Source organism: Centroberyx affinis, unplaced genomic scaffold (genome assembly GCF_046629955.1).
Source record: "Centroberyx affinis isolate AG114_WGS23_722 - 3 ecotype Tasmania unplaced genomic scaffold, CSIRO-AGI_Caff_v1 ptg007322l_1, whole genome shotgun sequence".
Lineage (NCBI taxonomy): Eukaryota > Metazoa > Chordata > Actinopteri > Beryciformes > Berycidae > Centroberyx > Centroberyx affinis.
This window is the reverse complement of record NW_027283698.1, coordinates 107,458-135,215: the sequence shown is the minus strand read 5'-3', so window position 1 is coordinate 135,215 and position 27,758 is coordinate 107,458. Positions and strand designations below refer to the sequence as shown.

Here is a 27,758-nt window from a genome sequence, read left to right as displayed (position 1 = left end):
TCCTACAAATACAAATGCAACAGTTAGTATTTTTATATTGTTCCAACACTTAATATATTTCACCTGCACCCACCTCTAACTTGCGTCCCAGTGATTCAATTTCAAGATCTGCCTTTCTAATCTGCCGCCCCAAGTACACCATTTCTTGGTCAGTGTTTGCCGTCTTCTTGATGAGATGCATTTTGTACAACTCCTTTACCGGATGGCATTAAATTCTCCACCTACATGCAGAATTAAGCTGGCATTTACTGAACGTCTCACTGTGTCGATCTGTGCTGTGGAGGTTGATGGACCCTCCTCCTGGTAATGCCCAGCCACGCTCTGTTAAAAAGGATAAGAATGTGCAGGTTATTTGTCCATTCATTATTTATTCTCATCACTTCAGTGTAAATGTCAAACTCCAAATTCCACACAAGAATGTAAAGAAATGTGAATGGGGAGAGAACTATCAGTAGCTACCATACATAATATTAAGATGTATACCTATGTAGGTCTCTCTGAATCCCTCTCTGTGGCAGCAGACAACGTGTCTTCTTCGTCATCATCATCATCATCCTGTGATGAAGACGAGCATTCTGTTTCGGTATACTTTAAACTACTATATGTGGCAAGATCTGTGGAGTATTGAGTACTTACAACTTCAAGGAGTCTATCTCAGGGTTAATCATCTCAGAGTTCAGGGTTAGACTCAGAGTTTGTTGAACCTGCTTTCTGGAATGGACCCCTGGATGCAGATCAGAACATGGGTAAACGTAAACTAATGAGGCAAACGGACACATTCACACACACACACACACACACACACACACACACACACACACACACACACACACACATATATATATAAATATATTTTTAACCATATTTTTATTCAGGGATAGCAAAGTATGCACATACAGTATATAATGGAAGAGATCAGGCATAAACTTACCCCCATATATTTTAACCCATATATTCACACACATATATTCTGTAGGCCTATATAAATATAGTTTAGTTCAGTTGACCCACCATTTATTTGTGGAACAGCGTTTACCTCAAGGCTGACATAAATCTGTTACGTAAATTCATAGCATTCATCATAGCAAGCACACTGATCAAAATTATGGAGTATTTTAAGGGAAAAGGTATAAATAAATGTTTTTTCTGAAAAATATAACTTGTTACTATTGTTTGCCTAGCAATGGTCAGTAACAGGAGGTCAGAGGTTACCCTCGTTTTTTTACCACATGCATTTTCTTTATCAGTACTTACAATAGTAGGCCTGTATGTGTAGCCTAATATGTATAGGCCTCTCTATATTTGAATATTTCTATATTTAAGTGTGATGCAATACAAATAGTAGTAAATGAGAACATTTCCAGCGGACCAAAGAAAGAGTATCCGGTTTTATTCATATACTTTTGGGCGTCATTTGAAAAATAGAGTCCACTCCCCATCCTGAACAACAGACCAATGAAGCAGACAGGGCGGATCCCTCTGCTTTGTTACGAAGACAACTTCTGCTCGTCGCCGTCGGTCGCCATTTTGAGAGGAAGGACGACCTACGTTCGACCAACACCGGAAAAAAACGGCCGCAAGACACACGAGTCTTAACGTTTTTCGTATTTTAATTCGACAGTTCGGTAATTTAAGACATCCTAAATGTCTCGGGATAGGTTTAACAGAGGTCGCGGCGGTGGTATGAATAGTTTCCAGCCACGCAGGGGCGGCCCCGGCGGCCCGATGCGAGGCGGACTGATGGGAAACCCAAATTTCAGGAGTCACCCTTTCCAGAACCAGAACAGAGGAGGACATATGGGCAATAATTTGAACAAGCCCCCCAATCAGGGACCACAGACGACCCCACAAAAGCCACAGCAGCCTCCGTCCTCTGGAATCATCCCCCCGCCGACTCCGGGCCCGGCTCTCACGATGAAAGGCCCGATGCAACAGCAGCAAGAACAGCAACAACGAAAACCGCCGACCCCCGCGCCCCAACCGAAGATCCAGTCTCCCCCGCCGAAACCAAATATATCGTCGCCTCCACCGGGCCAGGCAAACAAGAACCAGAATCAGAATCAGCAGCAGAAACCACCGATGGGAAATGTTAACGGACAGCAGCAGAAGCCGATGCCCCATCAAGGCCAGAAGTCAATGCCCCAACAAGGCCAGAAATCAGTTCCCCAACAAGGCCCGAAGTCGGTACCGATGATTAAACCAGAGCCGAAGCCCACAAATAACGCTTCAGCCACGGCAGTAGACCAGTCAACGGTTTGTTGTGCTTTAATTATATTTTTGTGCTGCGTGGGGTGTCGACATTATTTTTGTTAACAGTGTTTTGGGATAATTACTTTCTTGCAACAAGCTAGCTAGCATCGCTGTTGTACAGTACTCGGGCATGTAGACAAAGCAAGCTAGTGTTGGAAAACCAAGAACACGCAGGTTTGGAGGTCGGAGCAGCCCGAGCGGGCGGAGTTTCACCATAGGGCCACTGAAACGGCTGTAGATGTGTAGTCGCCTCGCTACAGTGTTTGACGGGACTAGACGGAATTGAAAACGTGCGCCCCCAATGTGAGCTAGCTTCGATTATCCGCCATCTTGTGTTAAATCCCTGCAGTCGCAGTCTAGCCACATAGCCCCCGGTTTTTCTGTTGTAAACTCAAGAACACAGCGGTTGTAGTTGTTGATTCTGAATCGTTTTCATCAATTTTGTTGATGCGCATCGTGCTGGCTTGCCAGAGACGGTGTTTAAAAATATCGGTCATGTTTATTGTCCCTATTATCGTATGGGGAATAGGGGGTGGCCCTATTCCCCATACGATAAGGGGACAATAAACTTGACCGATATTTTTAAGGGAGTAGGGGGCATTGTTGTTAAACATGTATGTTTGAGGATCACAGCTGGATTTGGCAATTGTGTGTTGAAACAAATCTGGCTTTGCAGTCTATTGTCTGTTTAATTAACTCTTAAAATGATATAGATAAAAGGAGGCCAGACAATTCAGTGACTTCCAACACGTTTTTCTTTCATTCATCTCCAGTGGACATTTCCTGTTGTATTCAAATTGCCTGTTTTTGTGTTCTTGCTATCTGAGTATGGTGTTGTGTGTTCAAGTCTGGGGATTCATGAGTTGATTCTGAAATAGTTATTTTAATTCATTAGCAGGAACTGAGGGCAACATTGTCCATGCTGCTGAAACCTGGTGAGAAAACATACACACAGCGGTGCCGTCTGTTCATTGGTAACCTGCCCAACGACATCAGTGATGACGAGTTCAAGAGGCTCTTTGCAAAATATGGAGAACCCAGCGAGGTCTTCATCAACAAAGGCAAAGGCTTTGGCTTCATCCGACTGGTAAGACACGTTTAAATTTAGCCTATTGTTGTGATGATACCAAGTGTCATAGCTTTGGTTCTATTAGAATTAAGCTATTACACCAGTATTTACAAGCATGTCTGTTGGTGAGTACAAATTTTACACCACATAACACATAATACCACTACTGGAAATTCATTGTAACATTTCTGAAATCCGGTACTGTAGTGTTTTTATATATAGGGGCCCTGGGTAATGATAATTCTCTATTTAGTTTGTTAATAGTTTTTTTCTTTGTTGCAGGAGTCCCGCGGACTGGCAGAGATCGCAAAGGCAGAATTAGACGATACGCCGATGAAAGGCAGGCCACTGCGCGTTCGCTTTGCCACACACTCTGCAGCTCTGTCTGTGAAGAACCTGTCACCGTTTGTTTCCAACGAGCTCCTGGAAGAGGCCTTCTCACAGTTTGGGATGGTGGAGAGGGCGGTCGTCATCGTAGACGACCGCGGGCGCTCCACGGGGAAGGGCATCGTCGAGTTCGCCTCCAAACCTGCTGCCAGAAAGGCCCTGGACCGCTGCAACGAGGGCGTCTTTCTGCTCACCACGTAAGTGCAGTTGGAATTCGGGAAATATGTGTTTTTGTGTCGCCTATGCCATGAACACGAGACCTGCTAAATCTTTAGATAATTATAATAACTAATATATTTTGTTCCATGGGATTGTGTTTGAAATTATGGCTTTGTGTCTGTAAACTAAAATAGAATTATAGAATCCTTGATCTAAAATGGATCTATAAAAAAAACAATGTAATGTTCAATAGAGCTACAACGATTAATCGATCAGTTGTCAACTGATCGATTAATCGATTATCAAAATAGCAGCTATTTTGATAATCGATTAATCGGTTTGAGTAATTTTTTAAGAAAAATAAGTCACAATTCTCTGATTCCAGCTTCTTAAATGTGAATATTTTCTGGTTTCTTTACTCCTCTATGACAGTAAACTGAATATCTTTGGGTTGTGGACAAAACAAGACATTTGAGGACGTCATCTTGGGCTTTGGGAAACACTGATCAACATTTTTCACCATTTTCTGACATTTTATAGACCAAACAACTAATCGAATAATCGAGAAAATAATCGACAGATTAATCGACAATGAAAATAATCGTTAGTTGCAGCCCTAATGTTCAATGTATCAATCAGTCGACCACACCGTAACACATTTCGTACACGAATAAAAAGATCAAGTAAAATCTTGCTTGATAATGCCTAAAAACCTTGATTAACCATTAACATTTTCTTTGTCTTCACAGGTCGCCCCGGCCGGTTGTCGTCGAGCCTCTAGAACAGTATGACGACGAGGACGGTCTTCCAGAGAAACTGGCACAGAAGAACCCCAGATACCAGAAGTAAGCATATCACTGCCCATTAGTTTCTTGCATGTGCTTAGTGTGTCTTAGTTGTTAGATCATTTTTGTGCTTCTGTTGAGTGTTGTGTGGAGGGGGTTTCACTGTGGCCAGGTGCAGAATGACCCCTTTTTGGTCTTTGTTATGCAAATGATTCAATTCAAATCACTGCTAGGTGACCAGCAGATGGTGCGATGTGGAAGTGGGGGGTTTTGTGGTGGTGGTGGGGGGGTGGTTGGTTTTGCAGCTGTTACAAATCAATACACTCTTCTCTACGGAGCAGCAGATGTTGATCTATGTGGATGAAAGGAAGAATTGATACATGACACTGGCAGAGTTTGGAAGAAATTGACTTCATTGATCCCTGAGGGGAAATAGAGTCATTGCAGCAGAAAAGTGAAGAGATGTAGGTTGGTGACACATCATCTGCTGGTCACCTAACAGTGAAAAAATATGGTTAAAATAAAGGATGGTAAGAGTTAATACTGGCTGAAAGAAGTCTTACGCTGATGGCCAATTACAACGGATTTGCTGCTGTCCCAGGGCTAAAAAAAAAAGTATGCACTTGTGCTACTACATGGTGCTATGTGGTCCGTGAAAATCCTTGAAAGTTTTGGGATTTTAGAAAAATAATATAAGGCCTTCATCCAAATTCATCATTCCTCTCCATCCTAGGATCAACAGGAAACCATCTAATGAATATTTGTGGTGTTTGACAGAAGTTTTAGAATAGATGATTTCGCTATGAGTTCTTGATTTGACAATGTCATGAGTAATAAATTAGGCCTCTGTGATGTTTAATATTGGTCAATATCATGTCTTACCCAAAAACATGCCAATTTTAAGCCCTAGACATATGCCATACAAGACCTTGAAAGTCACTGAATCCTTCTTTATCCCTTATCATAAAGCCCATTTCAGCAGTACCCTGATGTAAAAAAAAAGTCTCATATATGGCTTTTCGACTGTCTGCAGGGAACGAGAGGAGCCGCCCCGCTTCGCCCGTCCAGGCACTTTTGAATACGAGTACTCCAAGCGCTGGAAGTCTCTCGATGAAATGGAGAAGCAGCAGAGGCAGCAGGTGGAGAAGAACATGCGTGAGGCCCGCGAGAAGCTGGAGAGCGAGATGGAGGACGCTTACCACGAGCACCAGGCCAACCTGCTGCGACAAGGCAAGTGTGCTGCTGCAGCTGTCAGGCTGAAAAGAGGAATGACTCAAAAGACTGCAACAGTTACATTTAAAGAATCCGATCCAGTTTTGAACACTGCATGTCAACAAGTTGCGCTATAATGTTTCCCCTTGCTGGTGTGCTTCATAGAAGTCTTGTTGTGCTAGTTATGAAGGTTTTTATGTAGTATTTCTATTTTTGTGAAAAGATAAATTGTCAGTCACCATTGTATCCTTGTATGTGATGGACTGGAGTTTTTTGAAACGCATATTTCCTACTGTCACCATCACCAGGGAGGATGTGTGTTACCGGACACGGGGGCATGTACCGTTCTAGAGCTATAATTAAATTGGTTGGTTTCATGTTTCCGTGCAGATCTACTGAGGCGGCAGGAGGAGCTGCGGCGAATGGAGGAGCTTCACAGTCAGGAGATGCAAAAGAGAAAAGAGATGCAGATCAGGTATTTATGCGTATTTGAATAAAATTCTTATCTGGTTGTGCATTTGGAGAGAAAACAGCCATTTATGGATCTTGTCGTCAACACAATGCTTCTCGTTACCTCAGTGTTAAGGATGCTGTGTAACTCCCATATGCAGGCTTTGCTTCCATAAATTGTAAATTTGTTTGACAAGTCCTCCCTTTTTTTTGATAAGCTTTTTCAAATCCATTATCATTTTTGATGTTCAACCTGGCTTATTTCTAATTGAATATTTCCTGTTGGTAAACAGACAGGAGGAAGAGCGTCGCAGGCGGGAGGAGGAGATGCTTCGCAAGCGGGAGATGGAAGAGCAGATGCGCCGCCAGCGTGAGGAGAACTACAGGATGGGCAACTTCATGGATGTGAGTTAAACTGCACGATGGAAGAAAAAGCACTAAATACATAATGAGTGAGGTGATCTGATACCTTGTTCATATTTGTGTGGTTGAATAATGGTTTTCTTCTGTTTTTTTGTTGCAGAGGGACAGGGAAATGAGGATGAATCCTGGTGGAGCCATGGGCATGGCTGGTAAGTAATCCGTTCAGAGTTATTGTATTCATTTGATGCTTAAAAGGGAAGTTTTATTAGATGCATTTTTTCCAAAGCCATCTTTTATAAATGATTCAGTCTGCTTGCTTTTCACATGCTTACAAGCTTCATGACATTCTCAGGTTGGCTATATTTCCATTAGATGACTTCATTGCATTATGTTATTGATGTCAAAACATAGTTTACATTATCACCATACACCCATACGGTCCTATTGGTTGCACATAATGTTGACAGTGAGAATTTATTTTTCTAATATTGCACTCATAGTAAGTTGCAAGTGGCTAAGATGTACTGCTGTTTTTCATTTTAAATGACACTATAAGGCAAGGCAGCTTTATTTTTATTGCACATTTCATACACGGACGCAATTCAAAGTGCTTTACAGAGTAATAAAAAAACACAGTAAAGGTAAAAAATTTACAATTAAAAAGTGCAAAAGTACAGACAAGATCCACAAGATCAAAGACTTAAAAAGTAAACTAGTGCAGTTCAAATCAAGTGAAATAGAAAGATAAAAGAAAAGACAGTGCAAGAGGATTAGAAAAGTGCATTAAAATCACATTTAATCCCTATTTAATGTCACATAGAGTTAGATCCAAACTTTTTTGACAAAAAGGCCCCATAAGGACTTTCTCTGACATCTTTCTTTCTCTGACATCTGTTTTTTCAAATGTGTGACATGTAGTCATGTTGTCCCTGTTAGACATGTCCTTTGGTACGCCCAACCAGAAGTTCCCCATGGGCGGAATGGGCTTTGAGGGACAGCAGGGAATGGGGGGACCCTCTCCTGGAGGCATGATGCCCAACGAAATGGTAACGTATCCCACTGAAGGGAAGATCAGTAGTTGACTGTAGTAGTTTGTGGTTGGCTTTCCGTCTTGTTGGAAAGGCTGATTTTTAACCGTGAAGGCCAGCTGGCCGAGCGGGAGAGCTGTGAATATGAAGGATTTGTGCTCCCAGCTGTCTTCAGACGGCTTGCTCCTTGTTGAGTCTGACAGATGTGCTGCCTGCCTGATAGGGTTTCAGTGGCGAGCCGAGCCCCCTCAGTCTCCTTCACCAGAATCTTGCTGCTGTCCAGCTAAGAAACCGTCAACCTGCACTAAATCATAGGGAATTGCTCCCTGCGAGCTGTAGACAGACTTCAGTGGCTCTGCTCACTCTTGTAAGACACAGCATTTGTGTAGTGGACCGCTATTGCAAGCCCTGTCTCCTGTGAGCTGGACAGGCACTTCTCCTAGCAAGAGGAAGAATGGCATCTACGTGTGTTTTTTCTTTTTCTTTTTTTAACAATTCGTTGAAAATATGGGTATCTAGCTGTAAAACCACTTTTCCATACTGTGCCAACACCGTCATGCATCAGCTGTCATGAGAAGGAATCAGGTGGTATATGAAGAAGCTATGTGTATGTTAGGGTGGCAATGTGAAATCCTTTGCAAAGCTCCTCTGTGATATGAAACTACTTTTGTGACATGAAGTAGGGATTTAGCTCACCTCCTGCACCTTTTCACAAACTTCTTTTTTGCACCTGAGCAATTAAAATATTTTTAGTGCAGGTTGACAGTTTAAGGCATTACATCTTATATTTGAATAAATTGTTTACAAATTGCAGACCACAACATTTTTAACTGATGGGGGCAGGCATAGCCTTGTGACTGTTCCCGTTGAGGCCTATGTCATTGTATACTGGATATGAATTCTTCTAATTTCATATGCAACCTAAGTCCTGAGTTAAAGATCTGTGCTACTGGCAGGATCGTAGTACTAATCTTGGCTTCATTGCCGGTTTACAGTTGACAGTAAAGATGGCAAGATGTGTGTTTACCTCATAGGTCCTCATTATTTCCACAATTGTGTTTACCTCATAGGTCCTCATTATTTCCACAATAGTTCTGACCTTTTGAACAAACTTTGGACAAAACGGACCAGCTTTTATTTTACTTTGTTTTGTCTTTGAGAAAATAGTCTGCTTCACATTTGTAGCTTTTGACAAATAAAGGCTAATATTTGGTAATATTAGCTTGGTATAATTCTACAGACTTGCTTTGGATTCAAAGCAATATTAACCCATTTAGTGATTTAATTTTAATATTAAGGGGTTTCACCTCAGACTAAAGCCTATAAGAACAAACCTTTTGAATTGATGGAAGCAATGCAACACGTCTACAACCCATGAATTTGCAATATGTGTGGAGCGAGACACACTGTGTAGCCTATATTCACTCTTCTGTGAAGCTCAGAAGTATTTGATTTATTTATCAGGCTAAGCCAGTTGATGTTTGAAGTTCCAGTTCATGACATCCTGTTCTTAGTTTAAAACGTATCTTTAGTTTTACAGTTCCATTTGAATTGTGGCCAAACCTGTTGCCTAGTTGTGTTGTCGAAGTCTGCCGCCTCCAGTGAATTTGGGTGGTTTAAGGGATTCACTTGGACTCAAGCTAATCCGGTTTCACAAAATGTGTGTGTCTGTGAATTAACATACAGTGCACATTCATAAACAAATGACTGTTGGAAAGGGTGTTGTGCTGAATGTCCTGTGTAATGTTAAATTTCGTTTTGCCAAAGTGCCTATATTCTACAGATGTGTTTCTGGCGCAGTCACAGTATTTCCATATTAAAAGATCTCTTGCTGTTATTAAAAACATGAATTCAGCAAAGACCCAGCATTATTTCAGTTAGTCCAATCTAATTGAAGCCTGTCAATTCTTCCTCCCTAAATTATGTTCAGAAAACATTTGAAACCCAACTGCATAAAGTCAGGCTCTAATTTGTTGCAGTGAGACATAATTTATTTTGAACCATTTTTTTTTCATTTTGTAAATCCTAAATGTTAATGTAAATACTTAAATCCTAATGTTAACACAAAGCATAGGGATTTTGTTTTGCTGGGGCTTGATATACTTCACCCACCCAGAAGTTTTGGCATTTAACTGGTTAGCATGCAAAATGCTACACCTGATGCCAGTAGTGGAGGAATATAGACTCATCTTTGGCATGCACTGGAGGCCATGCTAGGGAGGCACTGACTAACGAAAGCATTACCCTTTCTTCCTTCTCCGTATGTAACCTGTGGCACCTGTGGACCTTCATATTGGAACGAACGGTACCTTCGGCTGTGTCTCCTGCTGGTTGTGTTGTAAATCTGCTGACAAACATAAAACAAACCACCTCTCTTGCCATACCTTATACCCCCCTCCCCTGCCTATGGACATGAACTGTGTGCTCACGCACTCGCCCCATCCCACTCATAATTCCCCTCACCAATTTGCCTCCTTGGCAAATCGCGCCCCACAGCGCAACGAGCGCTTCCCCCAGGGCGGTCCTAGGGGAATGGGTCCCGGCAACCCCGGGTTTGGCAGGGTCCGCGAGGAATTTGATGGGCCTGCCAAGAAACCCCGCTTTTAAAAGCAGCTCAGTGTCATTCTCCTAGCAGCGCTATTTGTGTAGATTCTCGGAAACAAACATGTCGAGTCATATTTGTTGTATTTAAGTTTAAATTGTTGCTGCATTTTAGCCTCAAGAGTTACTCATTTTATGGCAAGTTCGATATTTTCCATTTTTATTTTGTTATTTTGAGTAGTGTGGAAAGATAGATCACCCACTTGTGATCGATTAGTTCTTTCTGACCCATGTATATTTTCTTTTCTAGTTGTATCATGCTCTGTGAGTCGTCGTGAAATGATAATTGTAACATTTTTCTCACCTTTCTATCTATGGCTGTGTTTTGTGCCAGAAGTTTGAAGTAAAGGCATGTATTGCAATAAAGACAAATTGGTTCTATTGGAAAAAAACCTTAAACATTTATTCTTAAAACAAGTTAAAACGTTCCTACCACAAGCAATGTACTCTTATCTTCCAACAAGAGGTTATTAAAAGGAAGGGAAGGAATTGTACAAATGAGGATAGCTGACTACATTAGTTTTTGAATGACCTGGAGATAAAGTGTGCGGAGAACTGAACTACACATTCTTTTCACTACGTCACATCACAACCTCGCAGTCAGTCACTTGCACACACGCTGTACAGTTGTGTGTGTGTATATAGACTTTTGGAGACTGGAGTCGGGTATTAACATTGTTAGTCATTCTGATTTGGGATTGGTAGTAGAATTTCAATCAGTTCAGTTAGACTTACTTTTTGGTACAATATAAGTTTACAAAGATAAAAATATAAATGGCAGGAACCAATAAGGGAGTCTTTAAATAATCAAATCTTGACGAAGGAATTATTAAGGAATTGACGTCAGTAAACTGGCATGGCCTGGGGCAAATTCCCAATCCCAATAGGTTGCTGAATAAATTTGCTGTAGTGTGTTTCCAATCGGCAGAGGCCGAATTTGACCACTGCAAAAGGTACTTAGTAAATGGTCATTCATGCAGTATTCAAGGCATTATCAGTCACCAGAAATGGAGCCAAAAAAAATTGGGAGCTGATGAAACCACAAAATCCCAATCCCCCTATTTTTGTTAAAAACACCACTATGGTAGAAAGAAGCATATGTTGCACCTGATTGCGACAAACAGACCATCCCCAAAAATTACGTATTACTTATGTCAAAGTGCCCAATTACTATGCATATGTTTCTACTTGTCGTTGATTGAAAGTATTATGCATTTGAAATTTTACAATGGCATCTTGTAGGCTACATGTTACACCAGTGTAATATTTGGGAGGCAGCTTCCATTATAGCCAGTGTTGGAATTGATATCAGAAAGTGTTATGGGCTTTTTAGACGAAACACAATAGTCGCATGCAGCCTTGCACCACCTGTGTAGAGAAACAACACCTGGTGCTCCACATGTAACCATAGAAACATCCGCTACCCACAGCCGTGTAGTCGCTACAAGATGCTTCTAACCAGCTAACGTTTGCATATGTTTACATAGCCATATATAACTACTAGATTGTAACGTACGTACCTGATAGACCCACTCATACAGTGACACTTTGCCATGCAAAGGCTCTCTTGTTAATGTCCCTTGACTGCTGCTTTACTGCTTTAATGCAAGCAGTCGTTTGGGGAAATCACAGACTGCTGGAATTAACTTTTCCTCCATTTTCCTCCAACACCGTAATGCTGTAACTGCCTGTCATTGAAAACAAATCATTATCAGGCAGCTGTCACGTCTCGTCTAAAAGCCTTTAATCCTAATCTCCTGTAGAGGCAGCACTTCACCACCACAGCATTTATTGTGCTGGAAATGTTAGAAGAAGAACATGGGAATTACAAAGTTTTAAAAATTGTTGGTGCGTAGTGGATTGCCCTGGCTTGCAGATACCTGAGCAGGGAGAAAGGCTTGGAGATGACCCTGTTTGGATTGGAGTGTATTCCTAGTCACTACCGATGAAACTTTTCTTCACCTTTTTTCCATTTTTGTGGTACTTACTGTCAAGAAACACTGTTGGATTTTTTTTTAAGTCACATGGAATGGAGACAAGCCAGATGGGGGAGGGTTTGGATCAAGCTTTAAAAAAGTGGAAATCTGAGCTTGATTTTTGATGAAATGGCTCTGTTAAAAAGGAGTTTTTTGAGTTCAAAGATGGGCTGTGCATTGTCTTGACAAGGGCACTTGCCAAACAATACCGTACCATACAAAGTGTTGGAGAGGGGGCAATAAAATGTAAATACACAGCAATTGCATTGAAATAGAATGGTTATATGCATTTTTTGAATTCACAAGCTTGATGAATTTTGTAGAGAACACGCTTGAAAGAATTTTGTGTACATTTTACCTTGTAAACACAAATCCAGCACAGCACCAAGTCTGGTAACAAATGTCATTCAAGATATAAGAAACTATTATGTTTAGGCTGCAGAACTTATTTTATGGCCTCCTTGTAGTATCTTTACATATACATTTATTAAGTGGTGGAAATCCGCAAAGACCTCACAATTTGATTTCATATTACAGGGCTATGATTTGATTGAAGAATTCTCAAAATTACAATTTTGGATATGATTAAGAACTAAGAGCAATTATTATTTTACTGCATCATTTGACTGCATAATACCTAACGGCATAATTATTACACTTCACAGCAACTTCATCTGACTGAAATCGTAGATTGAATGATGAATATGAAAGATAATTTTGACAGATTTTAGTTTTCAATGAAAATGTTTGCGCTTTAATCTGAGTCCAGTTTTTCCTAGGGCCACTTTTTCTCACTTTCTCAAGATGGACAGTTAGTGGCTCTGTATTAATCAGAGTCAAATTAATTGAAGTCACATTTTTCCTTTGGCCACTTTTTCTCACTTTCTCAAGATGGACAGTTGGTGGCTTTTCAGCTAAAAAAAAAAAAATTGAATCACCTGTATAGTGCTCTTCTATTAACAATGTAGTGCTCTTCTATAAACGATGACTCCAATGGCTAACTTTTTGGACATTTGGATTTATAAGATGATTTCGTTGATAAAATAAAAACATCCCATAGTAGTGATTTCTGTAGAAAACTAGGCAAAAGGCCAAAGACCACCAATACATTGGAGTCTGTATTGCAATTGGATAGGATTTTAAAATGTGTAAATCTGAAAAAGAAATAAGTGGCTATGCATCTAAGAAACTTTTAAATTAGTTATGTATACAGTGAGATAATATACAATGTACAATTTCTGGATAACAGTTGGCTATTTTACGATTTTTACCTGGCTAGAAAAAGCATCCCATAGAAGAGATTTCCTTCTTCACATAGCATCTGAAAACCCTGCAAAACACGGAGGACTACAAATACTTGGATGGATTTGGTAACACAATTGGATACCACGAAGTGTAAATCTGAAAACTTGTTATGTTATGTCTGTGTGTTGGTGTTATGTAAATTTTTTCTTTAACAGGTTTGACCATCTTGAAAGATTTTGGACTATGAGAAGGGAATTTCCAAACCAAGAAATCCTAAGTCAATGGTACCCACAGGTTTAATACGATGACCATTCAACTTAAGTACTGAAAAAGACTCCTGTTGGTGTGGGTTTGTTGATGAATAGCAATCCCTCTAGAAGACTGCATAGGGCCTATGTTTGAAAATTTTACATTTATTGATTGATCGTGGTTTTATAGGTTGGTCTTATGGTAATTTTGGATGTTAGGGACAACATTTGGCCATTCTACTTTTCGCAAATTTCACCAGTTAACAAGAGTCAGCTGGCACTGTGCCAAACATAGAGAAGGACTACAAAGGAACTATTACAGAACTTGAATGGATAGAACGGTCAATCCCATTCAAATCAACGTTCCAGGGCAGTCGGAGCGGCAGACATTGTTATTTGTGCTGTTGTGCTAGCTTCCATACGAAATAACTTGCGGCAAGTTACTGAGGCGAGAGGTTTTGCAGTAAGGACCAAAGGAGCTTCTCCGTCGCCTTGCTGCCATGGATTGCTAATATGCTAATGTTGACTAGAAGAGAAGTACAATCTTTGATAATGCTACATTAGCCTTGTCGCTAACGTCACCTTTCAGTTGAGTTTTGACAGTTTGCTAAGCACTCAAGCAACAGACTTATCTACACAGTTCTCAAGCAAGTGTGACACATGTTACGGCCTTAATGCCCAGACTTGCGTTGTCACTATAGCAACTAACCCTTAAAATTCCATAATCGCCATTTTATGCTGTGCTAGCCAAATTACCATGACAAACAGTGGAAGGACCGTTCTGTCCATTCAAGTTCTGTGGGAACTATATACAGTGGTACGGAACAAGGATGTCCCTTATTGCCAACACATTTTGACCTAGTTTCAGTGGCACACACATGAATGCAAAGGTACAACACTGAGGTTTCTGTAATAGAAACTCCAAACTCAAGATTATGTTTTTTTTTAAATGCAGCCACATGGTATTTATTAACACCCCTGCTCCTTTATATTATGTGAACTATTCTTACATAGATTAAACGCTGCTGGGACAAACTGCATGGGGCGGGGGGGGGGGGGGGGGGTCTCTTCTTTTAGTTGACCTTTTAAATGAATTCTTGCACTGAGCCAGTTTTAAGTGAAGTTGAATTTTGATGCTTTTGGTAGAAAGAAAATAGGTGGCTACTTCCCTGGTATTATCTTACCTACCTCATCTCTTCAGCAACCTACCAAATGCAGGAGTCCCATGCACCTTACCGTTGAGGAGAGAATGGCGTGCTGTGCATGTGTGTTTGTGCGAGTGTGCTACATGTCTTTAGTTACATGAGGGGTGCGGTAGCTGCTGTCAGCCAGCTTGTCACAGACAGGCTGCCCCATTCCACAGTAGAGGCTCTTCCCGGCATTTGGGTTACGTTGACGAGTAGTTCTGCAGAAGTCAGTGGACAGTAAAGCCTGGACTTGTTTGCACTGCAGCCAGAGGTATGCTTACACAGATCAGCTGAACAAGTAAGGTAAGTGTCCCATCCATGTTTACGATTTAAGATGCACAGATCCCCTACAACTTAACTCCTCTCTCTGTCTCTCTCCTTTCAAATACTGTCACAGCTCGAAGTGACACCTACAGGGCTTCTGGCATCACACTTATGAAGAATGGAGTCACAGTGCAGATCTCTGTTCTTCTACCTCGTGTGTGGACTTGTGGCAAATCGATGTGCGTTTTTAGCTCGTATGGTGTGTGTGTGTGATTACAATACTTGGGCTTCCATGTATGTATGAAAAGCATTGTTGTGGACGGCTGAGTCACTGGTTCATCACTGAGTTGTGTAGACAATGGGCCTCATGCAAGAACATTTTCGTATTCTTATACTAAATTTCTCTTACTTTTTTCGTGAGGTGGACTCGTACGAGTGTGCCACGTCAGATTCACCAAATGCTCGTATCTTCGGAAAATGATGATGTCGTAAATGACCTGGGTAAACATTATGAATTCCACCTGTTCTAAATGAACACGTGAAAGGCCCTGCTAAAGCCAAGGAATGGGGAAAAATAACTCTGTGTGTTCCCTTGCGATAAACTATAGCATTCCTATACATTTTAGATGAACACTAAATAAATATGACAACAAAGCTATAATTCCCTATCGGAATATTATAGTGATAGTACAGAAGACAAAAATACCATGATAAGGTCACTCACTCACTATTGAGTACCACAGACACTCTTAAGTCTCTATTGGAGTATTATAGGACTATAGTGATTTGTCGTTAGGGCGCCGTCACAGAAATAAAAAAAGAAATGGCTTAACATGAAATTAGATGCAAAAAGCAAGGCGATCCATGACTGCAACAGGAGGGCCAGGAGGAATTCGGATGAAAGAATAGGCCTATACCTGCCATAATTGGCGATATAGCAGTGTCATGTGTCCAGCGGTGTCGCCCTGGACAGCGACTTGCACCTCAACCTGGTAAGACCTAAATTTAGATTCACTTGCACTTACCCACATTAAAGTTATCAACTGGAGTAAAATAGCCTATAAATCAGATTTATCTCCCTCTATAATGTATTTCCCCCAATATAATCTAACCTTGCCTTTGTCTCATCTGAGTGTTTGTCAAATAACCTGGCAATTATTAGTGTTTTTTGTTTTGTCTTTGTATTGAGCACACTTATAGGCTACTAACCCACATTGATACTTCTGAGATTTTATGTGGCTCAGGTAAAATAAATTACGCACTACCTTCTTTTGAAAAAGCCATCAATGCTCAACATGATTATACATTACTTTACAGTGTCATTTATATATTCAAACTCAAAGTGACAGAGATACAATCCATTAGTCAGCAACAAAGTTGTTTTTTTTGCTTTGGAGAATGGCAGGTTGATTGTACATGACTCATACGACAGGTCTAGACACTCGGACATTTTGTTTGTACCTAAGAGAAAAGTGTAAATAGGAGAAAATTGGTGAATGCGGCAAGTTCTCTTAAATCGCGCGTACGAGTGATTTTAGAACAAATCTGTTCGTACGAGTGGTTCTTGCATGAGGCCCATTGTATTGACCTTGGCAACACAGAACTGCAACATCTGTTGTCAGTACTGTTTTATTCCCTCTATCTTGGGGTGTAAAGTGGCGCTAATCGTGCAAAGACACTGATTTGGTAGTGGGTTGGGATTTCTTTGCAGTTTATAAGTGAAAAATGTCACATACCTTTTGGGTCGGTCTGGGTGGGATTGTGAACATTCATGAAAATCCTTATGACAGGAGTCAGAGATGCATAGTTTTTGAAACGCATGCATCATGCAGTATACCTGTACTTTGGTCCTAACACCACAAGCTCTGCAACCTTTGTGTTTTTTTGTAAATGGGGTTGGGGGTGGGTCTGATGACTCTTGAGTAATGCTTAATTACTTCAAAGGGCTGCTCATTTCACAATCTAAACTGGTTTTCTCAGTTCATAAACTAAACTTTTTCATGCACTTGGAGCAGTACTCAAATCCATGGGTCATTTGATGAGTGCATTTCTTAGGGTTTGAAGGTTGGCAGTTTCACTGCCCTAATAACTATTATCTATAGGCTCTAGGGCTGTCAAATTTGAATTTGCTTGATATTGTGAATCACCTTAAGCATCAACATTGAGCCAGTTCCTTTTCAGGAAGGCCTAGATCCTGGTATTTCATCAATAGATCGGTTACCACAGTCGAGTCTTGTATGGGGGGGGGGCATGATTAACTTGGTTTTCAATATTTTCCTCAACATTTTCCTTTCCTCCATGTGCAAACAGGAAGTTATTTTGAATCGTTTATTTTGTATTTTATGTAGGCCAGTACAAGATATTGGGCACCTATAGGGGATTGACTACAATTTAGTGGGTATTTAGAACAGTTTCATTTTGGTGTGATGGTTGGTGGCCGGGCGAAAACCTTCAGACATAAACCTCCCCAGCAGCCACAGGCTGATGCATCCCAACACTCTGCAGCCACTCTCAATATTTTACCATTCAACTATAACTATACAACTCAGAATCTCTTTTCAAACAGATTAAAAAAGATATTTCGCTGGTGTTAAATTCCCATCCTACTTGGCAGTCAGTGGTTTGTGGGACAAAGGCAATATATTTGTAGTTTTTTCCCTGCAATTACATTTTGTGGGATCAGTCAACTCACTGTATGTAGAGCCATGTGTCAAAAAAGACTTTTCTGCACTTACCAACACTTAATTAGCTCAAAATGGCACTTGGTTTCTTTTCCTCTCTCTTTTTAGTACTTTGTTCATATGTTGATTTTCTACCTGTCACATCTGAATATCCTTGTCATGCCAGTGACCAGCCTGCCATTTTGTAAAGAGTACTCCGCAGTACATCAGGACTGTGGCGATTCCCCTCTGTTGCTTGTACATAGGAACTGTCTTGTAGCTGTAAAGAACAGCTTCCTGGAGTATGTGGTGCTCAGCAGCTCTGTTGGACCTTCTTGTGAAAGAGCGAACTACAGTATATCCAAGCAATGCACTGAATCCAGCCCTCGAGGCTGTCAAGATGTGTCTGTCTGCACTGTGATCCATTTTCCGATTAAATCCTCCGTCCTGATTGGCCAAACTGTTTCTCCATTTGCTGACTCGGAGTGTGATGCCAGAACTACCCTCTCGGCCTCCTGCGGCCTCTTCAGGGACGGCAGTGCCCAAGGTCTGCAAGCCCGACACTGCAGATGACTAAGTCTACTCCTGTAAAAGGTTACTGTCCTGTTAAGGTGCGACTCCCAGCTCACTGGGGGTTTTGCAGTAACATTCCTGACGTGTCGAGTACGAAGTCAAGATTACTTGGCTTTGTCACAGAAGTTCCTTCCCCTGAGGTTTGCAAAAGATTTGAATGTCGCGGTTGTCATGCATTTGTCTTTGTCCCCTCTGCAGTTTCAAAATGGTAAATGCACCTCAGACTGCTAGATGGCTTCTTAAACGACTCCTGTATTTGAACTTTGTCACACTATTCATACCACATACTTCTCTTTACATTGAACTACACATTAACAGTTGCTTACATACATTTAATGCATGTCCATGACATAATCTTATAACCTGAAAGTATTTAGAATTGAAAGTTGTTTTTTTTAATCTCCTTTCTCCACATGATCAAAGGTCACTGCCTACACACACATAGATGCACACACACTGTTAGCCTTCTCAGGATGGCAAACTCACATTAGTAAAAGTACAGAACTGCTGACCAGTGCTCTACCAGGCTCTCATTGTGTGTCTCTCACTACAGGAGCCTCGACCAATAGAGGGAGGCTGAGAAACCGCTTGCAGTGTAACCATGGTAAGATCATTCGCTGTTAAAACGCAATACATAGGCATTGTTCCCAAAATTTGAGTTAAAATGAATAAATTTTAAATGGCATTATTCTGTTAGTAACCTAGTGACCTATTCTCATTTTTTGTAAAGTGCCATAGGTTGCTTTGATTTTCTGTCATCTTGCAAGAACGTGTCACCTTTTTTAATCTAATTTCCAAATGAAGAATTTCTCTTTCTGGAATGAAACAACATATAGAAACCCAAATCCCCCCCACATGTTCTTCTCCCTCATATTAACACCTACTACACTGTTACAGGCCCTGGCAGTGGGGAAAAACATTAACTAACTAACAGCTTCTTCTCTGTTATATTCTCCCTCATGTAGGTAAAATGAAGACTGCTGTCTGACATAAAGCCAGAGCTGCAGGAGCCCGAGGGACCACACTGTGCTGACGCCAGGATGACCTGCATGGTAGTTTCTCTGCAGTTTATCATCCTCATTTGGGTGTGAAAGTGTGTGTGTGTGTGTCTGTGTCTCGTAGAAGTAGGCCGTCACACTTGAGAAAACAGGCCACATTTGCATTATTGCACAAGAAATATGTCAACTAATGCAAAAATATGTCAACTAATGCAAAAAGCTTGCCTTGTAAAGCGGTGTCTTGTAGTGTTAGATTCAGACTAGTTGGAATAGACGGTGTGGCTGTGGCAAAAGTATTTCTCCTAAAAGATACCAATAATTTTTACAAACGAAAGACTCATTTATTTTAATAATCTCCACCTATTAATTTCCTGTCTTGTCTGCTTCTGTCTGACAGAGCTGAAGGTGGCAGTGCAGATGTAATACAGGAGCCGTCCAGCAGAGGACAAGCAGCCGGTCGTCCAGTGGATGGACTGTTTTCTCTTGCTTTTCAGTTTAAAAATAAATGCTTTAAACTTGAGTTTTGTTGTGTTTGGATTGATTACAAACTTGGTGCTGATGATCACCTATTTATGTAGTTCTGAGATAAGTGTCCGTGGGGAACTTGCATTTTAAATCAGTAGATCCATCTTTGTTAATATCAAATTTGAAGTATATTACACTTTATATTTGCATACAATAAGTCAAATTTAATAAAACAGGCATGTCCACAAAGGGCAGTACAGAGCAACAAGGGACAAAGGGGCAGATTGAACAACAAGAACGAACATAAGTTTTAAGATATTTGGCCATATTGACACATGCCATTTCATATGCATTTATTCATAATCCTCTAAAATTATGCAAATGCCCCAGCTTGCCACAGAGCAGTTGATTACCCAGCACCACAGCTGGCCCGCTCACTTCCCTCTCTGCCCTGGGTCGGAAGCTCCTTGAGGACAGTCCAGTTACAATTAAGGGTAAAGGTGCAATGTTTCCACTGCCGGATCACACATGCATCCTGCCGGCTGGCTGTCAACCCTGGAGCAGCTCCAGCCCCGAAGCAGCAAGACGATCCGCTGGAGGCTGGAGGCATGGGCCGGCCAGGGGAGGCTGGATGTTGGTCGGTGGTGTTTTGTCTGATCCGTCCTGGCACTCGATAAACTACAGAAACAACTTTACAGTACAAGTCAAGTTTATTTCTACAGCCCTTCATCACAAATCATATCTTAAAGGACTTTACATGAATGAACCTACCTAGATCTAATGAATCAATCGCAAAACAAAATGATGCAATGCAATATGAGAAAATATGACAAAATTAAACACAAGGAGACAAAACAAAGCACAAGACACAAAACAGCATGTTGAAAAGACTAACGAGCCAACTTAACCTACATAGCCTAACCTAACCAGCACCAGCAACCTTAGACTCTCAGTGAAGACTAGGAAAAACACCCAAGAAAACCTTGGGTGATTGGGTAATTCAAAGAGGGATTCCCCACCAGAACGGCTGAGCGTTCAGTAGGTGCTGGGACAAAACAATAAAATGGACAACAAAGATGAGATAAGAACGCAAATGAGACGAAGAGGAACAACTACCTTCCAAAACAACATGAACATGCCTAGGAGTTTATATTGCTTTTCTTTAGGGGCAGTATGGCTATTTTAGACATTTCCAGTATGAAAATTAATATGAAACACCATGAAATGTAATGAAGAGAATAAAGAATAGGCCTGTAACCCACAACGGTGACTGCACCAAAACCACAAACACATCGAAAAACAAGGCGTGCCAGTGACTCTTTTGTCCCAGTGGCCATAAACAGACTAAATCTTTTAATGTAATGTGAACTGGTTCTCCTTGACACTTGGCACTTTATATTGTAGCTCTTTACTTGGATTGGGACTTACTCATATGCTTTTAATACTTCAGTGTGGTAGGAGTGACTCTTATTTTGGCCTTGATCTGTTGTTTTCTCTGAGTTATGTGTTGGTTTTTATGTCTTTTATTTATAGGATGTCTTTGTTTTTATGTGTTCTTGTGAGTATTTTAAACTCTGGCTGCAAACCGAACTTCCCTCGGGACAGTAAAGTTGAAAGTTGCTGCATATTCAGTTCCATAACTGAGTCGGGACGCTTGCTGGCTAACGCTCACTCAGTATCGTGTCTACATTTCCTGGAGGTTCAACCAATACTCACTTACCCCTGTCCGTTTACCACCTGCTCCCCCAGTCTGTAAGCCGACCTGCGGAAGAGGGAAAGGGAGGTAAAGTAAGGTGCTGTCCTACCTGACCAGCCCCGGCCATGCATCATTAATGGATATGCATCATTGATGGCGTCCGCTGCCCACAGGTAGCGAGGCACCCCCCGGGGCTGTAGCTAGGGACTGTGTGTGCAGACTGAAAGAGCCACTTCTGCGATCAGACCGAGGGCGAGAAAGAGGAAAAAACACTCCATTTACAGCATCCTTGGTGTGATTTTGCTGTCACTTTAGAGGCAGGCCACATGTCTGGGAAGATAAATCAAGAACACCTGTAATAGTTGAACCCTAAGAGGTGATTTTCAGGTGTATTCTCATCCAGGTGTGACTCAGCAGGAGACCCATGAGCGGCACAGCTGGGACCGTTCCCCCGCCGGTCGTCCTGGGCCTGGGCTTGGACACCGGCGGGCCGTGGCACCAGAGGGCCGTGCAGAAGAGCCGGGCGCTGGTCCGGACCTACCTGCTGTCCAGCTCCGTGCCCCCGCTGCCCGCCGCAGGAGGAGGAGGAGGAGGAGGAGGGGGCAGCAGGAGCACCAAGACCCCGCTGAGGCTGCCTTCACTGGCTGCACCCAAAGGCCCATGCAGGCACAGCAGTGTGACTCCTCTGAGGTAAGATGATCGACCCATGGCTCCAGAGGAAACTATACATCAGACAGATATTTGCAGATAGTTCATAGTGTTTGTTTCAGTATCCCTGGTTTTAGCAGAAAGTTTACACAGTCACAGGAAAGACAGTCAATTTAGTCTACTGTTCTGAGATTGACAAGTTGACATCAAGTTGACATGACCCAAATTGTGTTGCAGTAAACCCCCACCCATCCACAACTAGGTTAAAAGAAACAAAGAATTATCATCTTTGTGTTTTTGTTTGCAAGAATCATCACAGATTAGCAGTTCTTTATTTATGAATGTGGTTCAGGATCTTTCACATGGAGCTTTAGGTTTTTGATTTTCTGGAACTCTTTCCCCTCATTTCAATGCCTGACGTGCATAAAATGGCTGGATAACGTAAATCAATCAATTTCAAAAGATGTAAAAAAAAACACACAGTGTGTTCTCTGGCCTACAGTGGATGCCATGTAATTGTGACATGGGTTTTGCTCTCCCGTCCACCCTGTCTCTCCTGTATAATAATTCTAATTCAGCAAAAATGCCTTTCAAAGCCCAGCTTGAGTGGAATTACACTGTAACTGTTTCCTCTCTGGTCTGCCCCAGTTTGATAGCGTTATGTAGGGCGCTTCTCCACTTCCCCCTGGTTTGCTCTGCCTGCAGAAGGCCAAGGACCAGTGTGTCATAAATCTCAGGTGTGGAAGCTGATATCCGTCGCCTGCTGCAGCACCCAGGGGTGCCACACTGGCATCACTCAGTCTGATAGACTTGTTGTTCTCAGAGGAGAGAGAAAGAGAAACCTGAGTGAGATGCCAAGACACGCACTGTGCACATACTTCAGGCTTTGATCTCTATCGCACCCACACACACACACACACACACACACACACACACACACACACACACCACCTCCCTCACTGTCCTTCAGAGTATTTGATGGCATCGCCTCACCTAAGGAGAGCAGGTTTTGAATAACCAGCAAATATCTGAAGAGGGAGAACGAGTTTGTGAACTGTGAAATGTCCTTTCTGTGTCTTGTCTTTACTACTAAGCATCCTGAAGGCGGCCATCTTTAACGCTATACCCCCCCCCCTCTGTCTCTCTCCACAGCCTCAGCGAGCCGTCCCTCCTCACCCCGGGGGAGAAAGCCATGTTTGAGGGCTTCTCCCGCAACCGCCGCCCCAGCATTTTACGAAAGCGACCCCCGGCCCCCCCGCCACTCTGCAGGTCGTCATCCTTGACCCCCTGCTGCGAGGCCTGCCACCCGTCCTGGAATGGCCACACCCATCCGAACCACCACCCGGTCCCGAGCTGCGGCCGGCCCGTCTACATCCACTTCTCCCAGCCCATGCAGCCCGGATCCAGGCCCGCGCCGGCGAAGCCTTACTCGCAAAACCCCAGCCCGAGCGCAGAGGCGGCACAGGGTGACCTCCGACCTTTAGTGCTGCAGCACCGCCGCTCCTCCTATCAGGGAGAGGCTCTGTCTGTCGTGGGGAAGCCGTGTCTTCCAAGCTGCGGTCGGCGGCCCGCTCTGGCCGCTGCCGCCTCCGCTCCGGCTCGCGCTCAGCTCCACGTGTTCCTGCCCACCGAGGGCGAAGGAGAGGAGGTGGACAGTGAGTCTGTGGATGAGGGGTTCATGGACGAGTTGGACAGTAAGATCACTTCTCTGAAGCTGCAGCAGGGGGCGCCGCCTAAGACTGTTATGTACCACTGATGCACAAAAATAAGCGAGCGCAGGCCCTGTTGTTCCTTCGCAGAGCCTGTTTCTGACACAGCAGTGGTGTTATGGGTATTGGAGTCAAGAGCCTGTAGTCAGCTCTGCCAATTAGAAGTAATGTAACACTATTAACGTCAAGCCTGCAGTCAGACGTTCAGGAGTAATGTTTTAACACACAGTCAACCCGACTGGTTTACTCTAACATGGCAGTGAATGATGGGCCACTGCTCTACTTTAAACCATTAGATCATTGAAACAATGAAATGTAAAACTCTAAATAAGATAAAAATCTATGTAGGTAATTATATCCCAGGTGATTAACTCGCTAACTTGTGCTTTTGCCAGCAGTAGATTTGCATTAGTGTGTGTTGGCTATGACTGCTGCTGTCGCCCCTGCTGCAAACTGCTGAGGAGGCTTTTCACACTGGAGGGTGAAGTCGACGAGGCTTCAGAGTGCATTTACACCTGCTTCAAGTCAAGGAAAATGTGCAAAAGTTTGACCCTGGACTTGGACAATATGCACGGCAGGTACAAATGGGACGTTACAGTGACTTTCAGACACACACGTCACCAAATCTAACTATAGTGGGTGTACAGTGGTTCCTAAGACTTTATACTCCATACATCCTGATCCATGCCCCATATATATATATATATTTATACTGTATATATTGGTGTAATACTGTGCAGCATAATCAGGTTAAATGGACAAAAGAGCTAATCTCTCTCAACAGAACTACCAGCACTAAGCTTATTCTACTCCATGCTGAAATTTACTTGTCATTTCTTGTGATGTTGAAAAAAAAATCTCATCTAATGTCTTGCCATTCTGTTTTGCAACTACGATGATGTCATTCAGCATCAAATAAATAAATTGCTCTTCTATGAAAATATTGGTGATGTGATGGTGCACAGTGGATTCCATGTGGTGAGAATAAAGGGACTTGAGAGTAGGTGTGGTTATACACTATGTACAAAGCATTAGAAACACCTGACCAGGTGAATATATGAAAGCTATGATCCCTCATTCATTTCACGCGTGCAGATGTAGATTAAGGGAAGGAGACAGGTTTTAAGCCTTGAGACAGTGTTATTATTGTGAGATTATAACCCAAGTATGTAGAGGAACTGTGGGAAAATGAAGAACTCTGATAGTAAATTATTGCCTGATATCAGACAGAATTGTCAACTCGTTACACTCCATTTCCATCTTCAGTCTGACCTCTACCAGAGACGGTTCAGAGCAGTGATTCTCAACCTTTTTCATATCATGGACCCCTAATTTAGTCCACATTAGGGCCACAGACCCCCATTTGATGAGATTTTGTCTCTCGGATCCAAATCTGAGAATATTTTTATTGTTAGATATGATTTTGTACAGAAGTCCATGACTATCTGTATTGTAGGTAGAGAGATAACAGTGAAACTATGATCAAAATAGTCATTCTTCTACATTCTCTAACTGTGTTAACTTTCTTTAAATGAAATAATGCTGAAGTTTAACAATTCATCAACTTGCTGGGGACCCCCTGGAACCCACTCAAGGACCCCTAGTGGTCCCCGGACCCCACGTTGAGAACCACTGGTTTAGCGTGTATAGAGCAGTGATTCTCAACCTTTTTCATATCAAGGACCCCTAATTTAGTCCACAGTAGAGCCACGGACCCCCAATTTGATTCGATTTTGTCTCTCGGACTCAAATCTGAGAATATTTTTTACTGTTGGATATGATTTTGTCCAGAATTTCATGACTATCTGTATTGCAGGTAGAGAGATAACAGTGAGACTATGATCAAAACAGTCATTCTTCTTGTTATAGATGAAGTAACAGAGAAGTTTAACACCTCATCATTTTGCTGGGGACCCCCTGGATCCCCCTCAAGGACCCCTGGTGGTCCCCAGATCCCACGCTGAGAACCACTGGTTAAGAGCATCTTTGCCTCCACTCTAACCGATTTCCGTGAGGGGAGGGGGTTCGATTTTCCCTAACCAATCACAAGAGACCAACGTATCCGCCTGAATCTAACGTCATTTTAAGTCGACACCGACGCTTAGCCATGACAACACCAGAGAAAGAAAGTATAGAGCATCTTTGACAACACGGAGCGAAGTAAAAACAAAGTACGATGTCGGGCGATATTGAGAAGACATGCCGTCTATGTAAAATAAATCTGTTATACAAGGGGGTCATATCAAATTCAAGATTATTATTCAGCAGCCCAAACGCGAAAGAGAGGCCATTAAGCGAACGTTTCCGAGATGTCGGGGTAATTCTCCCATATAGACCCGGCGTCTATTCTGGGAGGATTTGTGTAAAATGTTTTCGACTACTTGTCAGGGTTGAAGATTCGCAAATGAGTCTAAAGAAATGGCAGTCGGAGCTTGACGTTACGGACACAAACGAGGAAGGCTCGAGAAGAGAAGTGAGGGACCGCGATACGCCGACAAAGACGCCACGGAAAAAGAAGCTGTGCCAGAGTCTCGACCCGGCGTCTCGTAGCAGTACGACAGAGGTAAATTAACACACTGGCACGCTGAAAAGTGGCAAAATAACCCAACTTGTTATACTGTAGTTACGTTACGTTAGCATGTAGTCCCCATAACTTCATGAGTTGTTATGAAAAAAACAAATCTGAGTCACATATGAGCAAAAAAAATAAGATTTGGGCCACTTTTACCTGCTGTCTGTGCGCAGGGACCGTCTAAAAAGTGCAACACCGAAAAGAGGTACTACAAAAATATTCAATAACTTCACTCTTATACAGTGTCTCAGTGTCACCAAAATCACTTCACACATCAATGGTCTCCTGTTGGTTATACTACAACACTTAGTTTGGAAAAAATTTGCTTTTGCATAATTTGGGGGAATTTAAATATTCAATAACTTCACTCTTATAGGCTACAGTGTAGTGTCACCAAAATCACGTCACACATCAATGGTCTCCTGTTGGTTATACTACAACACTTAGTTTGGAAAAATGTGCGTTTGCATAATAATAAAGACCATTGATGTGTGACGTGATTTTGGTGACACTACACTGTATAAGAGTGAAGTTATTGAATATTTTTCCCAATAAAAATTCCCCATAATTATGCAAAAGCACATTTTTCCAAACTAAGTGTTGTAGTATAACCAACAGGAGACCATTGATGTGTGACGTGATTTTGGTGACAAGGTTATGAATTCTGTTGCAAAAAAACACACAAATCCAGGCTCTGTGGGGCCTCTCCATCCTCTCTGTTTCTCCCCTCATTAACTATGCGCTGTTCTGAGTGGGCGGGGATGCCATGATAATGAGGGGCTGCTCTGATTTGCTGCCTGATCGGCTGGGTGAGGGGGGGGAGGGTGCAGACGCGGAAAAACTCCAAAACCAACATGGCAGCTGCTTGTAGAAGAAAACTCTGTGACAGAACATGTAAAACCGTACATGTTTGAGAAGGAATCTGTCAACCGAGCAAGAGGAGGCAGCTGCCGAAGTTTTACAGACACGGTTACAGCAGGATGTCTCTGACTGGTAGGTTGAAATTTCACTGTTTTCGGACTTTCTCACCGTGCGTGTGTATGTGGTTGCGTCGGCTATGTTGTCTTTCTGGACAGCTGTAGTGGACAAATTTGTATCCCATAAAAACGATATCTAACGTTACCTGTGTCTTGCACTGTAACTATACCGTATGGTTTGTTTGGTTCATTTTTAGCCTGACGTTCACCGGTGCCGGTGGTTTGAGGCGGTCTAG

At 42.2% G+C, this 27,758-nt stretch overlaps 1 protein-coding gene across 3 annotated transcripts; it reads left to right on the top strand.

Moving 5' to 3' along the window:
• Positions 1 to 1,526: 1,526 nt before the first annotated feature.
• Positions 1,527 to 19,964, top strand: LOC139639469 (splicing factor, proline- and glutamine-rich-like). 3 transcript variants are annotated; one of them, XR_011694871.1, is made up of 12 exons: positions 1,527 to 2,253; positions 3,146 to 3,337; positions 3,602 to 3,903; positions 4,615 to 4,710; positions 5,684 to 5,880; positions 6,253 to 6,337; positions 6,606 to 6,717; positions 6,836 to 6,884; positions 7,612 to 7,721; positions 19,011 to 19,061; positions 19,423 to 19,509; positions 19,853 to 19,964. XR_011694871.1 is itself a non-coding variant. In XM_071513570.1 (10 exons), the coding sequence occupies exons 1-10, from the start codon at positions 1,645 to 1,647 to the stop codon at positions 10,308 to 10,310; spliced, it is 1,860 nt and encodes a 619-aa protein (XP_071369671.1). In that variant the 5' UTR covers positions 1,527 to 1,644; the 3' UTR covers positions 10,311 to 13,446. The 3 variants fall into 3 exon arrangements, 2 of the variants coding, with proteins under 2 accessions (XP_071369671.1, XP_071369670.1); XM_071513570.1 differs by lacking the exons at positions 19,011 to 19,061; positions 19,423 to 19,509; positions 19,853 to 19,964 and adding an exon at positions 10,200 to 13,446 and having other exon boundaries at positions 3,149 to 3,337; XM_071513569.1 differs by lacking the exons at positions 19,011 to 19,061; positions 19,423 to 19,509; positions 19,853 to 19,964 and adding an exon at positions 10,200 to 13,446.
• The last annotated feature ends 7,794 nt before the right edge of the window (positions 19,965 to 27,758 follow it).